Here is a 27,516-nt window from a genome sequence, read left to right as displayed (position 1 = left end):
GACGCATTATCACTGCTTTGTGTGTGTGCTTACTGCTGAAAAAAATGAAAAGAATAAGGAATGTTCAAAGCATCATGTTACATGACAAAGTCTGCTGAAGAGGTGGGCTGAGTGAAGAGGGGACATGTAGCTTTTGTTCATACTGCCAAATGATCCAGAAACAAGACTGAGAAACATAATGACAGCCTTGTTCTGCAGCAGCCTGTCTTTGCCAGAATAAATACAAAGCATTAATAAAACATTTATTTCAGTCTTCATTTGTCACCAACCAAGCAAAAGTCAAATAGAGCACAGTAGAAAATAACAGAAATCTCAAGAAATAGTTTCATCAATAGGTAGCTCTGTCAAAAAGGAATGTATGCTTGCTTATATATGAATGCCAGAAGTTTTTAAAAATAGTCAGCTGAGAAGGTATCAGTGGTTTTAAAATGAGGCTGCTGTCTTAGGCCAGGAATGCCTAAGGAATCCCAGGAAGGGATAATTTGTGGAAAGTTCTTAATTCCATAGCATTAATTATGAAGGTAGGAATGTGTAATTGACAGAAAACTTAGTCATGGTAAGTAAATAAATTCAGCTGCATTTACAGGTAACGCTGAGTTAAGATGTACTGAGAAGCTCTTGTGTCCTTCTTGAGAAGTACCCAGGAATTGGTTTAAGATGTAGCAGTTGAAGAGCTCACCTGTAACTGTGAGCAATCCCATTACTGTATGGTCAAACACAGTCTCAAAATCAGCTTTATAGCAGTATTAACGACCATGGGTTTTTTTATGTCAGAAAGACTAACACAAGATGGAGGGATCAGAAAGGGGAGCAGAATCTTAGAGCTGATTGTTTGTCACGTATTTTGTTAACAGTTAGTGCATATCAGCTATTGATAAAAGCTCCTCCAAGCTTTGTGATAAAGCCAGTACGAGCTAATAGCAGGGAAAACACACCCATATCCATATTGCTTGTAAGCGATAACAGTATCACAGAATTATTTGGGGATTACAAAGGTACTGAGGAAGATGAAAACTTAGCTTTTTGCTGTTTGTGGAAGCTGAGGAAGTTTCCTATACAGGAATTATAATTAATGACTTGGGGAGAAAAAATCTCAATTTGAAGTCTAAACTAAAGCTCCTATTAACTTGCTAGGATTAGGAGTTTTTAAAGGGCCTCAAATCTGAAATTGTTGGATTGTGTAATAGAACATGTAAGATTTAAACTTCATTAGTTGCTAACAAAGGAATGGGAGGTACTAAATGTGACTAGAGCCAGTGGTTGGTTTTGTTTTTCTTTAAAAATGTGCCAAGGATATAAAGGATGAAGAAATCTTGAGAGCTTCAGCCTGGCAAGTCTGACCTGTGGCAAAGAATAAAACTTGTGGAGAACAGAATGGATGTGTGTGCTGTGGTGAGGAGGAATCAGTGTGTACTCTGCTGAGGGGACACCTGCCATCCCAGATCTTCAGAATCACTGAGTGTATAGATATGTGTAAGGTAGTACAGTTTAACAGTGAGCCTCAACCACCTTGCTCATCCACGGCTCCTGAAGGTTCTGAGCTCTCAAGGATGACATAGCCTGTTTTCCCTCCAAAGAGGTATTTCAGTTCTGGAGAGGTTTGTGGTGTTTGGGGGTGAGTGGTGAGGTTACAAAGGTTAGTTAAGGAAAATACTCAACAGAGTGAAAACAACCTGCCAAATGCAGCGCTTGTGCTGTGCTGACCCACTCCTTGATCAAAGGGCACTGTTTGGGTGCTGCTAAATGCAAACTGACCTGTATGGAGGAGGAAACTGGTCAGAACTGTGGGTGTACAAATATGGCCTCTAAATAGGACTTACATCTGTCAAGAGGGTGCATGGCATTAAATTGTTGTGACTGATTCAATGAAAATATTGATTCCTTTGTCAAAAAGACAAATATGAAAACAATAGAGAGAAAAAATGAAGCTCTTAGGCTGCTTTATAAAGATACCACATGTTCCATGTGCAGTTTTGCTCTCTGCTGCCTTCTTGATGCAGAAGTCAGCAAAGATGATTGAAAGTGTGGAATGTCTTGCAGAGGTGATCAAGCAGACTGTGCTTCTTGTTCCCTGAAGGGAAAAAAATTTGTAAAGTTTGTAAAATTGTAAGTGGCATAGACATGAAGAGAGAGTAATTCATTGTAATTTCTCATAATGCAGATACAGAGGGCTTGTAAAGAACCCAGTTTATTTAAGTAAAGCAAAAAAAATTCTTTCCTGCAGCTTGTAATTGCATTCATTCCCAAAAGTTAAAATTATTTGAAAAGTGATTAAGTGGCGATTTAACAAGGGTTGTCAAACCTGCAGGAACAGTCTCTGCACAGGAAGAGCGTAAGCCACAGATGGCTAAATACTGGTAGGAGGGAACTATTGCAGCATTCCTGCCCTGCTTTTGTAATCTGCATTTACTTGAGCATATGCTGTTGGCCATTCCTGGAAGCAAAATGAAGGCTGGATATCAAGGGTTTAAGAAAAACTTGCTGTTCTTGTATCTTTCTGTCCGATACAGTCAGATATGTTTAGATTTAATTTCTGGGTTTGTTCCCCAGTTCTAAAAGCTCTCATTAACTTTATTTGAAAAATCTGGTATAGGGTTGATCTGTTTTTATTTGCATCTTTGGACACTGATTTGCTTATGTATTTCATGAAACATTCATTGTCCATCAAACTGAATTAGGTACCTTCATTCCTCTTGTTTGAAGTTTATTTTTCTACTATGTCTGTACTCTATGGTGAAATAGCTTTTGATCTGGGTAGTACAAAAGTTCAAAACCATATTATTTTTTTAAATTTATGTATGAAAATGCATGGTTAGCTACAAAGAAAAAAATTTCTTCTTAATTAAATGGACTGGAGTTACTGCATACAAATCCTTGACTTGTGACATGAAACGATGATTGAAAATACTGATGTTCTGGGAATGGCATTATAAACTGAAGATACACTCATTCTAGAATTAAACTTTGCATGTAGGTGTAAAAAGCTGTGTTACATCTGAAGCAGGAAGAACAGAATGCTTGTATAACACAAGGAGAGCTCGACTGTTGCAGAATATACTGTAGCTCGATTCTTTCCAAGTTAGGTTTGGTTAGGCCTTAAAATGTTGATTCACTAAGAACCCAAGTACATAAGTGAAAATGGTTTTTGTTTCTTTTAGTTTCTGTGAGTTTATGTAACTGCATCACTTTATGTGTGTAACTGTAATACTGTCATTAAAATATGAGGGTATTTGTGCTGAGGAGAAATTGAGAAACTGACTTTGTGACTTGAATTCGTGGTTTTTACTACTTCTGTTACAATGTTTTTCATGCTGTCATGAGAGCGTAACCTCTTGAAGCCGGGGACAGTTAAAGAGTAAGATGCTTAAGATTAGAGGCCTTTATGTGTATCTGATCTCCTGTATTCCATGATTATTGTTCAGCTCTCTGGCTGTGGATAATGCTTGGGCAAATTCTGAAGCCGTCATTCTGGTCCATTTGCACCTCAGCTCCCCATTGCAGTGACAACTTGGCATGTACTAGAGGTCGGGCAGACAGCATGCATGCAAACATGCAGGGAGAAACATCGTATTTAGCAAACTGAATCCTAGCTGGAATGCAGCAGTTTGTGTTTGTAAATGTAGGTTCTGATGAATGTTTGGGATACTTTGCCAGTTGTAAATGCAAACAATTAAAATGCTAATTACACTTTAAGAGTTAGTCAGATACTTAAGAGGCATGTTTCTATTAAGCCTTCCATTTATTGCATTGCTTGACTTCAAGTGAGTGTGCAGAAATTTCTCTCTTACAGGGATGGATATGGTGGAAGAATCCAGCAATTACATTGCAGAGGGGTGAGACTATTTCACACTATCAGATCTTTGATTGATTTTTTTTTTTTTTTTTAGTTAGACTGCTCATGTTTGCTCATGTTAAAGGTCAAACTTCAAAATGAGAGAGAAGCTCATTGTGTCCCTTCAGATGAGATACAAATCACGGGATTTTGTTCTAGATGTATTTCATTTCAGATAAGCTTTATCAGGCACGTGAAAATGAATTGATTAAAAATGCTGCCCCTTCTTGGAATGCAATCTTCTGTCTGCAAAGTTTGTTTCCACCTCTGACATACATATACATATATTTATTTTATTTTTTAAAATTATTATTATTATTATTATTGACAGAAACCCACACTTTTCCAAGCAAAGCAATGTGCTTGTGTTTCTGATTCTAATAGTGAGGGAAACCAAGCTGTTCAGTTAAAGGAATGGAAAGAGGGGAAGCCAAACTTGATATAGAAAAGTCACAAGCCTGCATTATCACAAGTTTGTTTTCTCTGTAGGACATGATACTACATTTCCTGTCTGATAGCTTTCACCAGAAATGTCATACGTAGTCAGTTTTATTATAATTTTGCAAAAGAACTGCTTTTGACTTTTCAAAATTTCACAGGGCAACATATCAGTCTGCTGTGGCAAATCAAGTTATTGATGACTCATGTTCTCAAGAAATAGGCAAACATGCTTCACAATTTCAAACAACAGAGCTACTGGTTTCCTTGTGGTTTGGAGGAAGCATAAACCCACCATGCCCAGAGAGTGTCTGCAGCCCTGCTCTGGCATGCAGCACAAGCTACAGCTCTTCTGACTGGAGCAAATACTCAATCAAGTGAAGTAATGAATGCTTGAGAAAATTGATAGGAGGACTGGATGTACTGAGTCTCTCTGCAGGATACACTGTTGAGAATTTCTGTCTGTCCTGATTTTTTACTCTGTTTTCTCTTTGATGAATATGCTGACAAAATAATGTGTGCCATCAGTTGATTCAGGTAAACAAGCGTTGGGTTGAGTCCCCTTATCTTGCATGAACTATTCTATAGAGACTGCTGGAGTTATACATTACTTCAGACTATTAAATTCTGTCATCCTTTGCAGCTTAACCTTGCCCTCTCCCTTAAATTTGAAACCTAATTCAATTAGTAGATTCCCAACTCTTTAGGGGGGTTAGAAGTGTTTGCAGGAATTCACACAGGGTGCTTTGTAATGTTGGGTTGCATTGACAGAGGTGATGTAAATAAAGTCTCACTTCTGACTAGAATTATGCTGATTATAATCATTGTGTTACAGAATTTATCATTGGTAGTCAGATTCATTTACCTTGTTATGCGCTGCTTAAATATCAGTTATGGTTCTTTGCAAGAAAATTTGAAAAATCAATTCCTGAGGCAGAGAAGCTGCTTTTTATGGTTTGTTTAGGTTTTGTTTTGTCTGTTTGTCTCCAAAGACTTGCAATTCTCGCTTTTCTTAGTCCAGCATGTGCTATTTTTATGAGAGATACTGGTAAGAATCTTTTTGTATACTGTTGCACTTAGTGAAATGGCTTTTTCTTTAAGTTGTAGCAAATTGGACCTAAACAGTTGTAGTGTGCCCTTTGGTCAAACTCTTGTAGGAGATCTGTCTTATTTTGGTGTTTCTCTGCAAAATTTTTTCCCCTCGTATACTTTACTAAAGAAATAAATGACCTTCCTCAATGCACATTTTCATATTTCCATGTTGAATTTCATTTTCTGTTCTGTTATTCCAATCGGTTGTAACTTACAAACCTGTACTTCCCCAGCAGTAGCAGTAATACTGAGTAAAGCATTTGTTTTTTCCCCATCCTACCCTTCACCACATGGTAAAACCAGGTGTAGGAACTCATTTATATTGTGGGATTTTTTTTAAAAAGTCTTTAAAATGTAAGTTTAAAAAATCAATATTTATGTTCTTAATCTGTTTTGCTTTGTTACATTTTAACTAGTAAAATCCATCTGCAGTTCTATTGCAGGTGTGCAAGACGGTTGTACTGATTTAATATAGATAGATGATGCAGGCAGGAGGAAAGAGATGTTAAGTAGTAACTTATTTTTGCTGTTCAGAACATTGAACATTATTGTAAATTTTTCTTGCTGAATAGTCTTTTTTTGTTCTGAGTTGTAGCTGACTCATTTGTGTGCATAGCACACGTGTGCTACCTTCTTTCTTTAAGCAGCAAGAATTACAAAAAAGTAATAAAAATATCCACATGAAGTTTATGATGTTTTCAAAATGTGCTGCCTGTCTCCATTTGAATAGTTGTTGCTGTGTTGCTGGAATTGTAGGCTATAGAAGCAGAATTTACACGACTCACAAGTGTTTTAATATGTGACGTGAGAAGGAAGAGTAAGAAAAACTATATACATTGTGAATGTGAAGAAGAATATACAGCTGCAGGCTTTCTCCCCATTATGTGATAAAGAAACATCATTGTCCTGTCAAAACTTTACTTCATTTTATAAAAATAGCACTGATGTTGATGAGACATAGTGGGTAGACTTTATAGACCTTTTGCAGTGTATTTATTCCAATGCGTTTTTTGGTGTACACTGCAATGGGCAATTCTGTTCCAGCTTTTCCTTCCCAAAACATGAGATGCACATGAGGTATGGCAACTCAGGGTCATGTAGATCTACAGTGAGTTGAAATAGTTCTCTGACCTAATGAAAACTAAAATTGTCAGGCTATTTAAATGCAGTGCCTTGGTAGGTATTGTCTAAGGACAGTGCAGATATGCACAGACAGTGGAATAGGAGGAACTTCTTTTTTGGTGGTCATCCTCAGATAGACTGGATTAAAGCGCACTGGAAAACTGTCTGTCTTGGCAAGATCCTTTTTTTAGTCTGGTTGGGTGACTGTTTGGTAAGCAACCAAGCTCCTTTTATGTTAATGGACCTTTTCAGCAACTTGTACCACCAGTTCTGAGCATGAAACTTACTCACAGAGATTGTGGGAAGAGGTGCCAAAGGGTGGCACAAGGTATTTGAAAGGTATGCCCTTCTTGATTAAACTAAATCTGCATGGCTGTCCTCTTGTAACTGTTTAAAAAGTCTGTTTTTCTTCTTTCATATTTATCTAAGAAAAAGCCACAAATTTGGGTGTGGCTGGGAGTTTGCTGTAGATTTAATAAAGGATGACCCATATAGTAATGAGGGGAAGCAGAGGATTTACTGCTGTAGGAAGTGAGCTTTTCAGCCACATGTTAGAACATAAATACTATTAGGAATGACCAGTGTTCAGTTATCCTTGGCAGTGTGTGACCTCTATGTGTGTCACTGCTCCTCAAGTAGAGAAGCAACTTGACAGTAGTCTCAACTTGGTTTAGCAAATAGAAGGATTATTACAGAAAACCAGTTATAAAACCCCTGTGGACTGAATTATTCTGAATTAATTTTAAGCAGAATAAGGCCACTAGAGTAGTTTCTGCTTTTGTATAATTTGCCAGTGATTCTGTATTTGAAAATGTCATATGTAATAAACTGAAGGAGCAGGTACTGAGTTTGACTGAACCAAGATAGGCTGTGCATTCGGGTTTCTAAATTTACAGCAGAGTTGCATATTCCTGAATGGTATATTGTGAGCAGGGCTGGGGAGAGCCTGTAGTTCTAGTATTAGTGCCATCTAAAAATGGCTAAAAAGAAAACTGAGAATAAAGGAGAAGATTGCTTCAAAGATTTAAAAAAACGCAAAACAATAAGGAGCATGAGACATAACAGCTTTTGAAGTGCAGATATAAAAGTAGAGAAACACTTGGACAGGATTTGCTGTGAATCTGTAGCATATCAGAAAATAGGGCATGGGAAGTAACAACAGATATTGTTCCTTTCCTGTATTAGCACTCTTCAAAGGAGTTAGTGTCATCTAAAGTTGAAGCATGCTACCAAAGTCAGTGTTTGTGACTTCTGAGTTTTGACTTCGTGTGTATGTATATGTAAATATTTCTGTACATGATTCAAAGGTTATTCCTCCATGTTTTTCAAAGAGAATGAGATATGACTTCTCATACCAAGGAAGCATTTCTCTTGATTAGAGGATTTCAAGATTTTGTAGAGCACAACGAGGAGGATTTATACAGAATTTCATCAACAGTTATCAGACTCAAAATATAACTGCTGTTTGTTTGGAAGGCTGCTTCTTAAATTAACCTGCTTCCTTGGTTACTCCTTGGATACCTGTAAACATGAAATTGCAACAGTGTAATATGTTGGAATGGAAAGCAAGTAGAAGTGTTCAAATATACTCCTGAGATTCTTTTATTTGTCTGTACAAGAATTATTTTCTGTTATATGCATGCTAAATGAGACCACAGCAGTGATTTTCCTAAATATGTACAGAACTTTGCTGTTTTCTGTCCCTGTGCCATTGCTGTGTGAGCTATAATTTTACAGACAGAGGAAACTAAATGTACTGAAAAGGTTTAAATAACCCCAGCAAGAACTAGCAGTTGTACAGATGTGTGAATAAACTCTCACTGAAGGCCTGTGCTAAAGTCTGAGCTCAGGAATTTTTAAAGGGATGGAACACTCATGATATTATACAATGAAGAGGATGTACACAGGTAAAATTCACACTTTGATGCTATATGTGCTTGTACTTGCATCTGCATTTCTTCCAATCTCATTTTTCTTTAGGTTAGCTGGGTTAAAACAGAAGAAAATCAGCACACTACTGCCATTATCAGCCTGTTCTTGGACTCCCAAAAATAAGGGGGTTTTTTGTCCACCTTTTCTAGAGACTGTGTTGAAGGGGGTTTGAGGGGAGATCTCTGTTCCTCCTGGAAGGTATGATGGAAAAAGCTATTTGTAGGATTTAGAGGAAGACATAGTGTTGTGATATGTATCTTGGGAATTCCATTTAAGAAACAATTTCAGCTTTCATAATGAGTGGTTTGTTTTGCAGGCAACCCAAAATACAAATAATTTAAGTACTGTCTTCCTGTAATGAATTTTCATTGCACTATTACCAGTATTAGGCAGGTCAACCTGATTTGATAATCTAGGGGAATAGATTAGTACAGTGTTAAACTAAACTGTTTAATTGTTCTGTGCTGCTTTGAGATCCCAGTGGAGCTTTTTATAAAGCTTTCTGGTTTTTGTCTGTTTGCTATTGCATACACTGATACTCCATTGACATTGCAGATAGATTTATTAAAAGTTCATGAAGTTAATTACACCTCTTAGTAGTTAATTTAACTGCTACAGTTAAAAATCAAATAGAACAGGAAAATACCATAATCTGGGTTGGACAGTTCTCCATACGTCCTTAGTATGTTTCCTTTCATTCCTTTCTGGTAAGGAAACAGACTGAAACTGGGGTAGTTCAGAGGCAGTGGCACAAAGGCTCTGTGGCAGCAAGAAGAGTGGTCAGCTGGAAGCCTCAGTAGTCTGTGTGTGTGCTCTGGACACTGTCTCTTGGCAAATCTTAAGCTTTGTGGATGATCTGTAAGTGGCTTAGATGTTAAGGATAATGTTTGGGTGAAAGCAGGTGCTAAATTTGCAGCATGTATTTTGACATAAACTTACTGTTTTTTCTTAAATGTACTGACTTAGCAAAAATTGCCCACAGAGGGCATCTCTGGATTATAATTTTTTTAGGATAGTGGAGCTTGAGTTAAAAACAGCTGTATGTTTCTCCAGTTCCATTATTTGGGCTCCTTAGATGTAATTATTTTAGGTTTTTCCCTGGAGTCTGTTAGTGCCTTTTGGGTCTTAGTACTTTAGCGGAATAGGTGAGATTTTTCAACACTGCTTGAAGCTTACAGATGTGCAGAAATGAAGTAAGTTTGAGATGTTTCCTCAGAAATATATTCTAATAACCCAGTTCGGGAAAGAACATACTCAGCATTATCTGTTTGGAATTTCTTCTCTTTGAAGGGGAAATTGGTATTTTTGTCCCTGTCATAGTTACATGGCTTTACTACTGTAAGTTCAGACTTGGTACTTTTTAAAAATGAATTGTTACCATATGTGTAATAATCTTATTGCATAGTTGGGAGTGTAGTTAATTGAAGTTATTTTCAAATAAATAAGGAATTTCTAGGTTTATATTACAGAGTTTTTGTGTACCTTGAAATGGAGAAGTATTTTCTGTATTGTTAATGAGGGAAAATGTGGGGTCTTTAAATCATTTATTTGCCTCAATATTTTGTATGATACTGGAGACCCTCGCTAGAATACTTGGATGGAAGAATGCAAGCTAAGTCAATTCAAGCAAAGCTTTAATGCTTTAATTTGATTTCACCTTTTTTTAATATAGATAGCGGTGTAATTTAAATTCATCTTCACTGCTTGTTCCTTGGATCTTATCCACCTGCTTTGACTTGAAAGAATTGAATGCAAATTGCTTCCTTCTCACAGTAGTTATCTATGGTATAATTCATGTGAACGCCAAACATTGACTTGTTTCCTTGAATTATTGCAGCCTGTGCTGCTTTGGATAGTTCTGCCTTCTGATTACCTAAGATGTTACAGTTCTTTAAAATGCTACTGCTTTCTGTCTTGAAGTCATTATATATTTAATAAGCTTTTATTCTGATACTTACAGTGAGAATTAGGCTTTAGATGTGGAGATTCTTGTGGAATTAAGAATTATGCATGTGCTTCTCTGGCAGTTGTTTAGAATACAGTATTGTGGGAATGTAATATGTACTTGTTCTTGAATACAATTCTGATGCAAGAATGGAAAAATAGAATGAGATGTATTAAGTACTTTTAGATGTGTGGGGTTTACCTACCATCATATTTTATAATGAACTTGTAAAGTATTTTTCCACTTCATGGTAGTTTGCATTTTTTCCAAGAGCAAGTTCGATAAGAATTCTTTTTCCTGTAATCTGATGTACAGTTTGATGATGATATAATAGAATTTAGCTCTGTGTAGCAATCCTGAAGATAACATTTTAGTTATTCCTTACTTGATGAGACTGTTATTCTTGACTTCTGCCAAAGTATCACTCTAGAATATTTTTACTTCACTTACTATGACAGCATGTTTAGGTAACCAGAAGGAAATAATACCTAAAGATACCCATTTGAAATTTAGGTTATTAGAAATGCTTTTAAAGGTTTAAATCATACTTTGAATTGGATATAGGAGGTAAACAGTGAATTATTCTTAAATTGGAGTTTTGTTCGGTGTTACAATCCAGTACTGCCCACAGCACCTACTCGACCTGCTTGGACATTTTGATATTGCTGTTTGGTGTTAGTCATTACAGAGAAATTTGTTGATTTCATAGTTGCACATGAGATTAGTTGGTTATAAGGTGTTAAAGGAAAAGAGGGAAAACTGGAAACTAGCTTGAGGTTTTTTATACTGAAAACTGTAAGCAGTCTGAAGAGAGTAAGGAAAAGTGTTCAAATATCATGTTAAACATAGTGAATTAAAGCTGGAGAGGTGAGAATGAAATTATGGATGCCTGTTGTGGTTTATCTCTGGCCAGCAACTAACTGGCTTATATGAGAGAGCTGGAAGGGTAAAAGGGCAAAAACTTTGGATTGAGATAAAGACAGATGAATTAAAAAAAAGGAAAGTAGGGACAAATGACAAGGAAAATCAAACACAAGAAACGTGTGATGCAGAAAAATGCAGTAGCTCACCGCTGCTAGTGACCAATTATCAGCGAGTCCCCAAGCAGCACAGGCAAACTGCACACACACACCCTTCCCCAATTTTTTATTGCTGAGTGTGACACCCTGGGGAATGCAATACCCCTGGGGTCTGTAGGGGCTGGCTGTTGTGGTGGGCAGCCCCAGCCTACTCACTGGTGGGGTGGAGTGAGAAACTGAAAAAAACCCTTGACTCTCTGTCAGCGCTGCTTAACTGAAGCGTTCCTGAGTTATCAAGAGTGCTTCCAGCACAAAAAACAGCACCATCTACAACCTGCTGTGAAGAAAATTACTCAAACCCAACCAAAACCAACAACAAAGGTCTTAGTTGTTTTCAGAGATTTCTTTGAAATTATGATGGTCTGTAAAAGTGTAGATGAAATGGAAAATTATGTTGAAACTCATGTACATGACTCATTTTGCCTGTTTGGGGAAACGGTTGATGCATGCCATTGTAAAACTGCAAAATAATATATTTCTTTGATCAGCTCTAGCTTTGGTGTGCAAAAGCTTTGTGTATTTCCATTAATTCTGTCATAGAGGTCACAGAATTCTGTAAAGAGGTCTTCTGGATCTGTGTGTGAAGGGGAGATTCAGAAGGGGTTTATTTTGTCATTTCTGCTGCACTTTTAAATAATGACAACTAGTTCCATTTTAGGGCACGTGATTGTTTCAGTACCATAGAGTAATCTGAGCTGTTTTTCACAGTAATTCTGTGTTTACATCACAAAAAATACAGAGGAAGATGTTGTCCTTCCCTACAGTTTTCATCCCCTGCTCTTGCATCTTACATTCTCTTTATTTCTTCTTTCCCAGAATGAATGGTAATTCTGAGATAATAAGCTTTTCTGGCTCTGAGATCCTCTCTGTTGCAGTTTTGGTTGTGTGTTTGGAGAGAGGGAGAGCAAATTAAGGAATGTTGTCAAGCCTGGCTTCATCTTTCTTTTCCAGCTAATTTTTAGTTCTGCAGGGATTACTTTTTCCCATTGAAAAGAATGCATCAGTAACTGTTCTGGTTCATCTGTCTTTAACAGATTAGTTACCTCACATGAGAATTGTTAGTTACCTTTATTATAATCTGGTTTTCTGGTGATAATGCTTCTTGAATTTTTGTATGCTTCCTACTGAATGTAGTTGATATGTGACCGTGAAATTGTGCTGTGATTAACTTGTGTTCTGAGAGCAGAGGCAGCAATCAGACAGTGAAAGAAATTAGATTTTCTCTATTCTCAAGGGTAAAAGTAAAGTTCAAGTTTGCTGTTTTACCTTGTTCATACTAATAGTATTATATCATGCTTCTCTGCAATTACAAATATTCTAATCTTGTAAAAATAATTGATATCAGCCACTGTAAGAACCTTTCGTTTTATTTAACATACATTATAAAATCAGTGGTTTCACATGAATAGACTTAGGCAATGCTGCTTGAAATGGTAGTAATTTAATTAGAATGATACTTGTAAAAGCTTTTTACCTCTGGTCAGTTTTGTTGGAAACTGTAAACTTGGAAGTCACTCCGTTTTATCTGTTGGTTGATAATGTTGTTTGATGGACAGACTTCAGCATATCTCAGGGAGCAGAGTTCCTGGATGTGAATGCTAAGGTGGGAGGTAAAATAATGGAAGGTATGGAGATTCTGGAAGGGGGGAAGAGAGCTTCTTCTCCTTTCTGTTGGTCAGGAATTTGTCTCCAAGTGAGTAAAAGTCGTAATGTCATAATCTGGGAGGAAGGTATACTTTACTGAAACATTGCAGACCATGAGTCTTATTATTGCTACTTACTGAGGAATGCTTAGTGCCTAGAATATGGAATTATTTTTATGTTTTGTCTAATCCTGGGTAGCCCAGATTTGATCAACTTCTGGAGTAGTTATTTCTGGGATGAACTAGTGACCTGCTAACCTCTCAGTGTAAATATGACCATCAGTCTTACCAGAAGTAAGATACAGATTTTAGGTGATGTGCATTCCATATGTTCAGTTCTCTGGATGTTGAGAAAGTGAGTTAGTAAACATATTTGCTACAAGTGATTTGTGATAAAATACCAAGCATGAGAGCCTGTGTTGGTAAGTGAATCAGTATGACCATGTGAAATAGCAAATGAAGGACAGGAGGCAGACAAAGTGTGCTTTTGCTGCATGGGAGCTTGGTTAGAAAGATTAAGTTGTTGTGGTTTTTGTCAGAATCAATCCATGCCGCTAGTTCAAGGCCTATACACAAAAATCAAAGTATAGTGTTTGGTTTAGTTGATTATGGCTTTGCATGTTTGAGCAGGACTTGACACTGGAATACATCTCCTGAGATTTCTTTAAAAACACAAACACACACATGCATTCATTCTTGATCCTGTACAGTTTATTTTAAGTATGTATTGCTTCAGCACTGGAAAGCCTAGGCTTTATGAAATTCCCTGTGATTTAAGCATGCAAAATGACTAGAGAATAGACAAGACTGGTCTTGACTCAAAGATGTTTCCTAAAATTAGTTGCAGTAATTTAAAATTATTTTGAAAATACATAGTTAAAAAATTGCTGAAAATGTTTGCAAACTATTCATCCTTCTAATATATTATAAAATAATGTGAAATAGAGGTGCTACAGACTTTTTTCCTCTCCCTTAGTCATTACTGTGGTATCTCACACTGTTTAAAACCAGGGATGATAATTGGTCATTCAGATTTCATGTAAGAACTAGCCGTGGTGGATTGTTTGGTTGTGTTTCTGTATATTTATCAAGCAGTATATATTTTATATCCTTTATGGGTAAATTAATAGTTTGAATAATATTTGTGTTTTCCTTATTATTTCTATATACATCAGCTGTGAAAAGAGCTGGCCAATGTCTTCACAGAAGCATTCCAGGGACATTAAGTTTATCTGGCATGGCTGCATGCAAATTTAAGCATCCAGTTTTTAATATAGGTTTGCAAAGTAATTATGATACAGTTTGCAATCAGTGCAGGTGGAGAGTACAGGTACTTGTGAAACTGTAAACATGTATTTTCTGTTTTATAATAATCCTGGTTGCCTAAATAGTTTTGCTATCCAGTAGTTTTCTGTTATTTAATTTTATAAATGTGCTTATGATGCCATTTCTATAACTATGCCTTTGTTTCATTTTACAGAGGAAATAAAGGCTGAAACAGAAAAGCAAAGGTATGTGATAGTTCATTGTATTAAGTGATAGTGCTTTTAACATCTTAAAATGTGTACCATACTTATTCTGCATGGGGAGTATGGACTCTCTGAAAAACATTTTCAGTGTATTTTGGGTGGTTGTTGGTATCTGGAAATGTACAGATAGTGCTGCTTTATGTGTCTGGCTGTTCTGGTGCAGGGCACAGGACTTAGGAGAGGCAGCAGAAGGTGCTTAGAAGGGAGCAGGGTGGTACTCTTTGGCCACAAGGGAGCATAGGAAAGAGGGATCAGAGTTGGAAAAGGTCTTCGTGGATGGCACAGAAATTTATTTCAATGTATTGCTGGAAGAGCCTTGAAGTAGATTCAGAGAGGGAGGAAGGATGCAGGTAAAATACTTGGAGTGATCAGAGGGAGGAGGTTGGGGCGAGGAAGTGGGAGTGAGCAGAGAAAAGTAATGTAACTGGCAAATTTAGTGTCTGGAAAGGACCTTGTTAGGGAATAGGTATAGATTTGTGAAGGCAATTCTTCTACAAGTGATGGTAAAACCAAAAATTGGCATTCAGCAGTCTTTTGCTGTCAACTAACTTCTAACTGTTGCTGAGCTGTGGGATCTGTTATTGGCATTTTGTTACATTTTCCACAGGATTGTCTTCCTCATCCAGTGTTCCTAACTCTGAGTCAGGACTGTGAGGTGAAGACTGTTCATACCACTTATTGAGAGAATTGGATCAGTGGGTGAAACTGAGGATGAAAATGTTCTTAGGCAGCTGGGTGCTGCTTGGGGATCTCTATTCTGCCCTGTAACTGGATTTCAGAGTTGGGCAAATCATTAAAACCTCAGTGTTGGATGCTAAGGATTTCTGCTTCATCTCCTGGATATTTGAGCAGAAATCTACAGTTTTGGTTTGGAAAATAGAATCACTTCCAGCAGTAATTAAGTCAGTGGGAACTTTGTTTAAGAAGATGTAAAAGAAAACTTAATAAAATCAAATATGCTGAAAAATTTAGTCTTGCAGCTTATAAAATTGGGCTTGTAAAACTTAAAGGGTGCATCTGATTGAAATTGTGCTTTGCTTTCCCCCAGCAAATGAAGTAAATACAATGAGCTCACAGTAAGATTGTAAAAATAAATTTCATATTTATATAGCGTTTAGAAAACATTGCATCCAGCACTACAAGATTGTCTCAGACAGAAAGTAATAATATGAATTTATAATAGGTTTTTCTTAGAGTGGTATAAATAAAGCAGAAGTCCACATTGTGAGGCATGATAAGAAAAAATGCTTTATGTTAAATATTCAGTGGGAGATATTTGTTCTGGGCACTGAATAAGGAAAAGTAATATCCAGTCCTGTAGTTAAATACCATGCTAAAACTAATGAGACCACAGAATTAAAATAATTTATACAAATGTGGTTGAGCCATTTCTGAACTTCCAGTGCATAATTTCTGCCCTATCAATATCTGAAGTTGGGATATTTTTGGGAGTAGAATTTGGATGTCTTATCTTCCTATAGCCATTTTCTAAATAGATTTTGGTTTCTTTGGTGCTGTCTTTATTTTGACAGTAACCTTTTGCTACTGTGAAGGCTTTGCTGGTCTTGGAAATTGTGAATGGACTTCTCTATTCTTACTGTAGAGTCAAATTGTTTAGATGCAGTAGAAAATACTGTTTTTCTAGGCCCTAGAATAGAGAGACTTCATAGTCTATTAAATTATTTTCAGGATCTTACTTCCGTAATTGAGATTCAAATGTCCTAATAAGGGATTTCTAATGATGAGTGTTTAAATTTTTCCAGTCCCTGTTCAAGGTAATTGATCTCAGTTAACCTAGAATGAACTGAAGAGTAGATAATTTCCACTTTCCAGAAATTTTGCATGGAAAACAGCTCCTTTTGTTCTGCTATTTATTTTTTAAACAGAACTGATATTTGGTAGTGGGGTGCAGGGGAAGGGAATAAAAAAGTACAAGCTGATTTATGTAACCATTACACAGCAAATGCTGCCAAAATAAATTTCCAAATCCATTATTTGATACATACCTTAGCCTTTCTCTATGGCTAATACATAAATACCAGCATATTTCATAATTCCCATGCTTTGTAGATGCCTTGGGGGAAGAAGGTGTTGGGAATCGTTGCTGGGTTTAGAAGCAATTCACTGATATTAAGAAGTGCTTTTGAGTTTCTCTTCTCCTGTCTCTGCTATCCCCTTCCCTTACATTACCAGCAGTGTGAAGAGCTTACTGAGTTGCTTTTCCAGAGACAAATGTGCATCATCTTCCATATTTAATATCTTGCCCATTTTGAAATAGCTTTCAATTCAGAGAATAGGAGATGCTCCAGGCTAATGTAGCAGCTTGCTGTGGCATGGGTTCTTCATTTTTGGAATCTCACCATGGCCTGCTCCTTGTTTTGAACAATTCTGGGTTTATTTCCAGAGTGGTCTTTTAAACTTAATTTTAATGGTTTCAATGGGCATAATCACCCAATGAGGTATAGTCTTGTCATAAGACATAAGCAACAGATAACTGCCCTTTCATTCCTCAGAGTAAAGCTTTTATAGGGAGTATCAGAGAGATTCAGGAACATAGAAGAATCATGTACTTCCTCTGTAGCTTATCTGATTATGGTGTTGTTCAAAAGAGCTCTGCTTCCAGCAGAAAAATACAGAGCAATAAATAAAGTTATGCTTCCAACAAAAAAACCCCCAAAAAACCCAAAACAACTCTGGCCTTCTTCAGAGGTTTCTTTTTTTCTTTCAGGAAAAAAATGTGTAGGGATAAATTCTTAAACCTTCAAAAGAGATGTAGCCAGTAAAAAGTAGCATCTTAATACTAATTACTCACTCTTAAGTCTTGAATTTGGGTGCCCTTTTTAAGCAACCTAAACAAGATCTGTTTGAATGTGGTGACAGATACAATCTGAAGGACAATCCAGCCTGCTCCTTGAAAAGCTGAAAGTAATTTGTATTGATTAGTTTAAGGCCCACTCTATAATGTGTGGGACTGCAGTCATGCTGTGGATTTATAATGAACTCTTAGCAGTCCATTCTTCTACTTTGGGAACATGAAATTGAGTGCATTCCTTGAAGCATCTGTTTTAATTAGCAACGTGCATGCTGTATTTCAATGCAGTTGTTCTACCAAGATCTATTTGAATTACTGCAAGAATTCTGTGAGCCTTCACTACAGAATATGACATTTTGCACTTTTTTTAATACTGCTTTTCAAGCCAGTGTTGTTTACCTTTTATCTAAAGGTACCTGTGAGTGCAAAAAAAAGGTTGGGAATGCTTTATATAAAGGTGATGAGTTATTCTATGAAATGAAAAATCTAAATATCTTGCTTTGAGCCAAAGCAGAACTGCATTGATGCACTCAAATTAGTGAAATATGACCCATTCCTAATTATCCTTCTGTGACATTAATGATCGTGACCTTTCTAAAGGTGCTGTAATCAATGAAACTTCAACAGCTCAGAATTGTCTTGCTTTTGTACAGTTAGTATTTTCAGATCATTTACCCAAGTGAGATATGTTGGTAACCACTCGACTGTTAAATTAAGTGGTGTTACCTGAAGCAGAGATTGAGTAAAGGTTCTGCTCATTTTGTTCTGTTAGTTTGTTGCTTTTGCCTGTCTAGTAAGGGGAGTCCTTTGGTATTTGAGAGGAAGCAAGTCTTTCTGCTTCCATACCAGCAGGTACCACTGGATAGCCCCTTAGTGGGCAAGTGGGTCAATTTGCCTGGTCCATGAAGGAGCCATGAAGTATAAAAGGTGTTACAAATACTTCATGGATTACTATTGTTAGAAGTTTGTCTTTCCTAATGTTAATTTTTTTGATATTTTATTTCATTCATAAACATTGTGGTGGTGAGAACAATTTGTGTGATCACTTTACAGTATTCTAATACAGTCATTCTGTTTAGTCCCCCTCATGGAGAAGCAAAGTCTGGTTCAAGCACTCTTCCACCTGTGAAATCAAAGACAAGCTTCATTGAAGCGGACAAATACTTCCTACCATTTGAATTGGCATGCCAGTCCAAGTGCCCCAGGATTGTCAGTACATCTCTAGATTGTTTACAGGTCTGTATGAAGATGAGTTTTTACTATCAACTGTAAAATCCTGATGCTTTGGAGGGGGAGTAGTTATATGAAATAAATAATGTCATGGGGTTTTTATTATTTTACTTTACAGAATGTGTTTCTCACAAAAGATGAATGTATGCCTGATTTACTATGTAGTGTATGTGTGTTGTTCTTTGTGTGTTTTACCAGGGTTTCCTGGTTGGGTTGTTATGTACAGCAACCTATTTTCATGTGTTTAAATGTGTGTTGAGCGAACACAGCAGGTATAGCATTAGAAATTCATTTTATACTATTTATAATTGCAGTAAAATATTTACAATTTGAGATGTCTAGTCTCTCAAAGCTCTCGAGGTTCCTGTAATGTTTTCAGAAGAAATTCTACTGCATTGTGTTTAGCCATTCACTCCTCCAGAGCAGCCCAACAGTGAACTCAGTTTACAGTCACAGGCACATGTGTGCTTGGCCTGCTCTTGTACCATGATGCTACTCTGTGTAGCTTGGGGATTTACAAGTACTCTTGTGCCTAAAGTGTTCAGAAGAGGATTTTACTAATTTTGTAATTAATTTCACTTCTAACTATTGAAGACCTAGGGAAAGCAAAGGATACTAGAAAACCAAACACCAGAAGAAACTCTAAAAAGTAGAACACCAGCTAGTAGCTCAAATAGAGAGTGTTTGCAGATGGTTTATCTGGTATAAAAAGCATTTGCATATTGACTATATATAAAGACTTCTGTGATGTGAGTTAATTTTTGGAATCCTGTTTGGTTTAGAACATTAACTGCTGAACAAAACTTTAAACTTGCTGACAAACTTTGTATAGCAGTTGCTGACTGAAAATTGAATAAATCTGGAGGATATATAAAAAATCCTTGATGCTTTACGATACATGGGGTAAAAGGTGCTGTTTTATTTATTCTGTGCAAGTTAGAACTATCAAGTGAATTTATTTATTTTAACAAAAAGCTGGCTTAATTTTTTAAAGCTCTTATTTACATGAGTTTTTTTCTTCTCTCCAGAAACTTATAGCATATGGGCACTTGACAGGGAATGCTCCAGACAGTACAGCTCCAGGAAAAAAACTAATTGATAGAATTATCGAGACAATATGTGGCTGTTTTCAAGGCCCTCAAACAGACGAAGGGGTTCAGCTGCAAATAATAAAGGTAACGTTTAATACTTCCTGTATTTATAGTGGTGGCAGCAGGAAGACATTCTTGACCTCAGAGTTCAAAACCAGAAGTGCTTAATTTGTAAATGTCATGGTAGTGTTAAAATATTTTCTTTATCCTGTTTCTTGGAGATGGAAACTCCCTAGTCTTTGCCCTTCCCCTAATTTCTTCCACTGCATTTTGCACAACTCATGGTTGTGGTCTCAAGTCTAGTACATAGACCACTGGGTGAAATTCATTCACAGCAGACCTGTGGAGCCTCTAATTGTGAGGAATTACTGTCGAACAATCCTGCACTCCCAGTGGGAGAAAGGATAATTAAGCAGCAGATTTTAAAATCCATTTTGGAATTTGTTGATGAAATGCAATTAGACCTGGCAGTTGGACATTACCATGGTAGCTTTGTACTGCTGTGTCATACACTTGTGCTTGAAGGAGGTCCAGGGTTTGTTTCCACAGCTTATATAAATGTTGCATGTGGAGTTTGTACAAAAGTTTCTGGGGAACCTATTTCTGATTGCAGCCATTAATTATGGGTATTTGTTTCAGGAAATTACTATGCCAAGTACTAGAATTTGGCTGCCTAGTGGAAATGCTGTACCCTGTTCCTGTAACAGCAGTCTTTAAATAACTGTGATGGTGAACAGGAGTGAAGAATACATTTGAAGTTAGTTAAGCAAAATTGAGTATTTGTTACCTCATAATCATGTGTATATGTATCCTGAGGAATTGACATTTCTTGCAGATTGTACTTACTTGTATTAATGCAAAGAATGTACTTTGTTCTTCTCCTTTTCATAGCCCAAACCTTCCCTGTTCTTTTTTGCACTCCACTTCTGCAGATAGTTGTTACAAATGTTGTTTCATGCTGCTGTTTTCTAGATTTGTTTTGTTGTTTTGCTCATGTCTTTAAGATGTTTTCCATCCTGTAAAGGGAAGTTTTTATTGATTTAAACTTTCAGTGGCTGAAACTATTATAACTCTCTTGCATTGTAATACTGTCTGTTTGAATGCTTTCTTATTCCAATCCTCCCTGCCTGAAGGGGCTTTAAGAGCTAATATTCCTTCTGTCCAGGAGAAAATTTGAGAAAGTCAATTCTTCAACAATTGCAAAGTGCATTAAGTGTGTACACTCTTTTAGTGCCCTTATTTCTTTCTCTGTTTTCGTGTAGCTAATTGCCATGTTAGAGTAACCAGGAAAGTTGAGAGTGCTGTTTTGACTTTGACTCCATTTTTGTCCAATACACAGAACACCAAAAAAAGCTTGAAAATTTTAAATAACCTTGGCAAAGACCAGAACTTTTGACTTTGAAAGAATAATGAAGCTTCTAAGTCATACTCTCTTAGGCCTCCTAACACTTCAATTCGGAGATGAATGTGGACCCTGCTTCTCCAGTATGATTTGAAGGATGATCTTCTTAGACTCTTCTGTGGTTCTGGTGGTTAGTATGTTGTCTGAAGAATCTTAATTCCATCAGGGGGATAGAAGGCAGACCTGGATTTCCTGCTTTTTTGTGCTGGTGTTCCCAGGCTGTTACCCTCAACATAAGCAGCACTCCCACAGGGCAGCTGCTTCATCAACACCACAGTGAAAGCTGAGAACTTTGATCACTTGGACACCTTCCTCTCTGGAGGGTTGTCTTGGTTCTGCATGCAGGATGGGCGGCCCTTGGGTAGTGTGCTGCCCTCACTCTGCGATCTGGGAGCCATCATGGGGCAAGAGCCAACAGGCACTGCAGGTTTCCTACTTGCTGGGTGCCTTTCCGGGGTGGAGTCATCTTCAGCCAGTTCCCAACTGCCAGAGCACTCAGACATTCTGAAAAGACCTTTCTGCTGACTACCAAGGAAATACTCTTCTTGCTGACACAGAGAAGTGCATTTTGTCTTTTTTTAGCTATCTAAGTTTTAGAGTCATGTTCTGCAACAAGAGACACCAGTTTAACTTTTCTGCTCCTATTGCTCACATGTTCTCTCCTCTGCTGTGATGCTCTTGTTCTTCATCTACAGACTCTGTGATGAACCAGAATGGGAAATTGGCCTTTTCCTTCATTTCCCTTGTAGTTTAGTTTGATTGGGGTGTAATTCTGATGTGGAGCCACACAACTTTCTTGTATAGTTGTTGTGGTGGGGATTGTTGTGGCAGAAATAATGCAAGTAATTAGTCTGCTCATGCAATTAAAAGAGGTTTATTCAAATTGTGTGAAATAACATCCCTTGATTGAATCTTTCTGCCTCCAGGCTTGCTTTCCTAAGGCTGCTGTGGCATTTGTGGTGTGTGAGTGCAGACTTGCACTGACAGTTGCAGAGGTCTTGAAGTTCTGTTTATGTGTCTTCTGGCCTTTTGGTGCCTGCAGAACTAAAACTATGGCAAAACTCTTTTTCTTTTTTTTTTTTTTTAATCTGTAAAGAATGAATAAGGATGAGGAGGCAGTATTTAACATGATATCAACTGTTTACACTCGTGTTTTCTTTCCTTGGTTTGCCATATGGAAAGTGTATATTATATAGGTACTTTTACAGCTTAACTTATGTTTGTGTGTGCTTGATGGCTGTAGTCTGAAAAGTTGAATGTTATTTAGTGACTTTTTTTAGCATCACTTAAAAATTATACATCTATGCAGACTATTTGATTTAAGGAGCTTTGGCTTAAAGAGTTCAGTTTCCTGTGTTTTTCAAAAGTCGATCCATGCTAACGCATTATTCTGTGATAAGTAAGTGTGTGGACTGCAAGTTAACTTAAAAAAAAAATTGAAAATAACTCTGTAGACCCTCTCAAAGGAAACAGAATTATGTGATTCTAGTAGCTAATTCACACTAGAGAGAGGAGCTAGGGCTACTGTGTTTTATGTGCTGTTCCAAGTACTCAGGAGTTTCCAAGCAACTGAATGACGAAATCAAGACAAAGTAAGCCCGTGCTGATCAGATGACAGCTATACTGTGTCATAAATCTTCCAAAGATAAGGTGATCAGAGTTGGCTGAGAGGAAGAAAAAACTGACCCTGAGTTGAAAATTTTTCTCCTGGTTGTAGTCACATTATTTTGCTGTAACTGTGCTGTTCTTATAGAATATTCAGTGTGAGAGGAATCAAAAGTTTAGAGTTATAGATGGATGCTGGATGTTTTTAGTAGAAGATTATTGTTAATTTAGTTTACTTTTAAAATTACATTTGTTTTGCCTCACAAAGCAGGATACTTCCTGAACTGTTCTAATCCATTTGTTTTAAATAATAGAAAATTCACTTGGCAAATGTGCTTCAGGCTAAAAGACAAAATACTGTGGGTGTCACACAAAGATATGATAATCTGTAACTCAGGAAGTTATCCTGGGGATTTTTCTCCTTTCCCAAAGCCATAGGTTGTTTATAAAAATTAATAAGCTTTATTTATAGTAAGTAGGTGGCAGCACAGAACTGTAAGGTCTTTCCCAAACACAGAACAGTAAGTATGAAGGACTGGAGGGAAAGCATAAGGAAACAAACTCACAGTCAGAATCGTCACCAGTAGTTTCAGGGCAAAGAGGGCTTGTTGGCTGTTGGTATTTTTGCAAGTTTTGTGACAAAGAAAGCTTCCTTGGAAGGACCTGAAGGAGAATGAGGCGGCTCTAACCTTTCACAAAGGTTTCCTTCTGTTTCTAAAGGGCAGCAAAGGGGAGGAGTAAATAAAGTAGGCTTTTTTTTCCTTTCGTTTACTTATTAGCTCACAGTGAGGATACTGTGGGAGCAGATGAGCTACGTCTGACCAGAAGGAGTGGGAACTCAATTGCAAAAAGCCTTGAAGAGCAAAATTTTACATGGTAGAAAAGAGCAACATAATGCTATGACTCCATAGGAGTAGCTTGCTGTTCTCACCTCTGCAGAGAGCCATTTGTCTGTCCAGGCTTTGCTCCTAGACTTTTCCCTTACCCCATCCCTTGTCCTAGCAAGCATTTAATACTCTGCATGTACTGAAGCCACTTTCAAAACAAACAAAACCCCAAAACTAAACACCAGAGAACCGACTGAGGGTGCTTTTTGTTTTCTGTGATTTTTACTTGTATTGATGAGTTGCTGTTAAAATAGTACAGGTGGCTTCATGCTCTGTACCTGTTGCAAAGTAAGAGTAAGAGTGTGGCTGGGAGGAAGGCAGAGCTTTTGTTACTCCATCTCTCAAGGACCTGTGTTTTGTAGCAGTTTTGGATTTTGTGTAATCCTGCTTTTCTGGGAGCTAAGGTAATTGTCTTCTACTCATCTGTCACCCCTCTCTTCTTCCTTGTATTGGACATAGTGGTTGCTTGGTCACAGAGTAAGGGGGAGTAACTTGAAGAAAAGTACTAAAGTACTAAAATGAGAAAGGAAGGGTTTATTTTTCTAACATGTGAGTTCACAAGGGTTTCAGAGGAGCAATACTGCCACTTTTCATAATGTGTGGTTTCTCAGAGTTAGCTGTTATGACATTGTGATAATGATACACTCTTCTATGATAGAGAATCAAGTGATGTTGTCTAGGGCATATCATCAAATTGAGCCCTAAATGGAAACTGTCAAGAGGGAAGGATGTTCAGAAAGTGATTGTAAAATTCTTTCTGTCTTGCGTTTGTTTTCATATTTCTACTGGTCTGGCATACTAGCAGAAGAGAAATGTGAAATTAGAATAACTAATAGCCTGAGAATGACTCTAAATTGTAAGGAAGAGGGAAGATATTAGCAAAAGATCAAAGCTAAAAATGCTTATCAGTTTGCAAATGTGCATGGTAGTCATTAAGATTCGTATCTAGTGCCTGGGAAAGAAAGAAACCCAAAGAAGTGACTATCAAGAGCTCTGTAAACTCTTGGTAGTTTGATATCTGCAGGGAGATGCCCTGTAGAAACCCTGATTCCTCAGGCTGCACAGAAAATATTATTCAGTGAATTTGGATTAAGATATTAAAGGAGGTATGTCTCAGTGTGTGTTTGAAGCATTTCTTTGCTTCCACACCTCTAATCAGGTGGTGTAAAAAGAACCAGGCTCTGCTATTCATAACAAGCATACTGAAAAAAAGTTTGGAAATTCAAGCTGTTAAGCCAATTAAAACAAAAGAGCATATAATCTATCTGTAGCCTTGTCACCTTTCTCTAATAGCTGGCTCCACTTTCTATTATTAAAAGTTGGGTGAAAAAACATCATAAGATTTCACTGAACTGAGGTGGAAGTTAAAATTGACTTTTCAAATATCAGCTTCTTACTCATCCATATATAAGAAGGAGACAGAAGATAACACAAAGATGACATTAACTTTATGAATGACATCACCAGAACCAGAGATGGAGACTGGAGCCCCCTGCACCTTTCATTAGTGTCCCTAGTGCTAGGCTGCAAGAGACCTTGTCTTCCAAGTGAAGAGCTGTAGGTAGTTCCTATTATTGAGTATGTGTGTGTACATGTATCAGTGATATAATTTGTAACTGAGTGAAAGAAATATTAACTAATCTAAATATGTCCTGTGTTGGGTCCAGATGGTAGTGGTTTGGAAAAAATAGCTGTTCAGCTGGTTTTTAAGAGTGACTGATGTTACTTTTTAAGGGGTTTGAGTGAGAGATGGGTACTATTTCTCCACTTCTTGGTGCCTTGTGTGTTTTGAAGTTCTGACAATGTCAGTAAGAGATGCGAGGTGTGGTTTGACGAGTAAATTATCCAACCTGAAATAACTTTTTTAACTGTGACAAATTTTAAAAAATTGGAGCTTTCCAGTGCTTCCAGTTCTTTCTTTCTTACCCCAAACATCCCATTGAATGGTAACCGTCAAAGTTTTTAATGTTCAAAATTCCCTCTTTCCTTCTACTGGATTACAGTGATGAATACAAACTGTTGCAAACCAGGCTCTCCCCCCTTCCACTCTCCTACACACATCCCTGACAATGTTTTCAAACCCTATCCTCAGATTTTATCTGCCTCTATTTCTGCCCTTTAATCCAGCCTGCCTCTGCCTCACATAAAGCTAATTTGTTCCTTACTTCTGTGTTATCTGATCTTCCACAGGCTTATGTGTTTTTATTTTTTTAAAGAGAGGCAGATATTACCAGGATCAGGAAGAAATAAGCAAATTTCTGCAGAGGGGCCAACACAATGTTCTGGCATCTACCAAAAAGAGCTTGTTGTAAAAGGCAGTTGTCTGAGCATAGCTGTCTAACCTCATACTCAATTTTTGGTCATAACATTTACATTTATTTCTAAAACAACTTTTGGACCCTTTGACTTCCCTTCCAGGCTTTAATGGGTAGCCTGTTCCTGTTTTGTGTTTAGAAAATTTGAGGATGACTTCTATTAGCTACCTCTCTGATGGTTCCTTTGGTTGCTTCGTGCTGTCATGTGCTATGAAACATGTAATACTTTGATATGTTGATGAAAAACACTCAGTTTAATGTAACTGGTATGATTTTCCAATATAGGTACAAGAGTATGTGGGAAAACATAATTAAATTGTATTCAAAATATTTATTTATATATATTTTAGAAGTAGTCCAGTTTTGATATTTATTAATTTGTAAACTTTTTGACTGATAAATGTTTTGACTGGTAAATGTATATATGTGTGTTTATTTAGGCTTTGCTCACTGCAGTAACATCTCAACACATAGAAATCCACGAAGGAACAGTACTACAGGCTGTAAGAACATGTTACAATATCTACCTAGCAAGCAAAAATCTTATCAATCAAACTACAGCCAAGGCCACTCTAACACAAATGCTGAATGTCATTTTTGCACGTATGGAAAATCAAGCAGTGAGTATCTCAGTGTCTTTATTTAGAAACTACCTCTTGAAAGCAAACCAGCTTGAGACATTTGTTTCATCATTATTAAGGCTTTTTGGCTTTTCTGACTTGAGTACTTTGAGGAGAAAAAAAAATCTGGTATCTGATATTTTTCTTCTTGTGTTTTGCCCTCTGAAATAGGTGGAAAATATGAAGTTTGGGGTGGGGGTGGTGTACAGAAGTCACAGAAATTCTTCCCTTTCTGGGGATTCCAGAACAAGAGACCACAAAAAAGAGTTTGCCTTGATGTTTTTCCAAACACACCTTCTTTATTGTCACATCTACTCCCTGAGCTTCTTAATAGGGCAGGCAGCTCTGTAGTGTGGTCATCCCTTCTTTGATAGTGAAGGTGTGAACTCCATGCATAGTCGGGAAGCATCCCTCTTGCAATGGATTATCCCATGATACTGAAGTTAATTATAATTAAACAAAGATGCATTTTCTTAAACTGCTACTGTGTAAGCAGAGACAATAGATATCTCTTCTCTATAAAATAATGCATATATCTTAATGTTTTATTTTGATAGTGAATTTCTTCTGTGTTTGCAATGCTTTTGTAGCTTCAGGAAGCCAAACAGATGGAAAAGGAAAGACACAGACAGCAACACCATCTCCAACAGTCTCCAGTAAGCCATCATGAGCCTGAATCACCTCATTTGAGACATATTCCAGCACAGGCTGATCAGCTGTCCAAAGACCATGAGAGAGAGCTTGACCACAGCACAAACGATGTGGACAAAAGCCTTCAAGAAGATATTGAGGCAGAAAATGGATCTGACATTTCTAGTGCTGAAAATGAACAGACAGAAGCTGACCAAGCCACAGCAGCAGAAAGTAATCAGTGTGTATTTCTGTTTCATGGAGGGAGGGAAAAGGTCTGTAAAAACAAAGGCTTGAGGACTGTCTTTTTTT

General features: G+C 37.2%; 1 protein-coding gene across 1 annotated transcript in view; it reads left to right on the top strand.

Annotated features, from left to right (window-relative positions):
* The window catches only part of ARFGEF1 (ADP ribosylation factor guanine nucleotide exchange factor 1), an 84,169-nt gene that overhangs the window by 11,693 nt on the left and 44,960 nt on the right, over positions 1-27,516 (top strand). The window contains exons 2-6 of the mRNA XM_059469540.1: positions 14,564-14,594; positions 18,504-18,660; positions 19,683-19,829; positions 26,395-26,574; positions 27,165-27,438. Of these exons, the coding sequence (XP_059325523.1) occupies positions 14,564-14,594; positions 18,504-18,660; positions 19,683-19,829; positions 26,395-26,574; positions 27,165-27,438 (789 nt within the window). The remainder of the gene's footprint in view (positions 1-14,563; positions 14,595-18,503; positions 18,661-19,682; positions 19,830-26,394; positions 26,575-27,164; positions 27,439-27,516) is intronic.

Source organism: Ammospiza nelsoni, chromosome 1 (genome assembly GCF_027579445.1).
Source record: "Ammospiza nelsoni isolate bAmmNel1 chromosome 1, bAmmNel1.pri, whole genome shotgun sequence".
NCBI classification, from domain to species: Eukaryota; Metazoa; Chordata; class Aves; order Passeriformes; family Passerellidae; genus Ammospiza; species Ammospiza nelsoni.
Note: the sequence above shows the minus strand (reverse complement) of the source record. Positions and strands in the feature narration are given on the sequence as shown.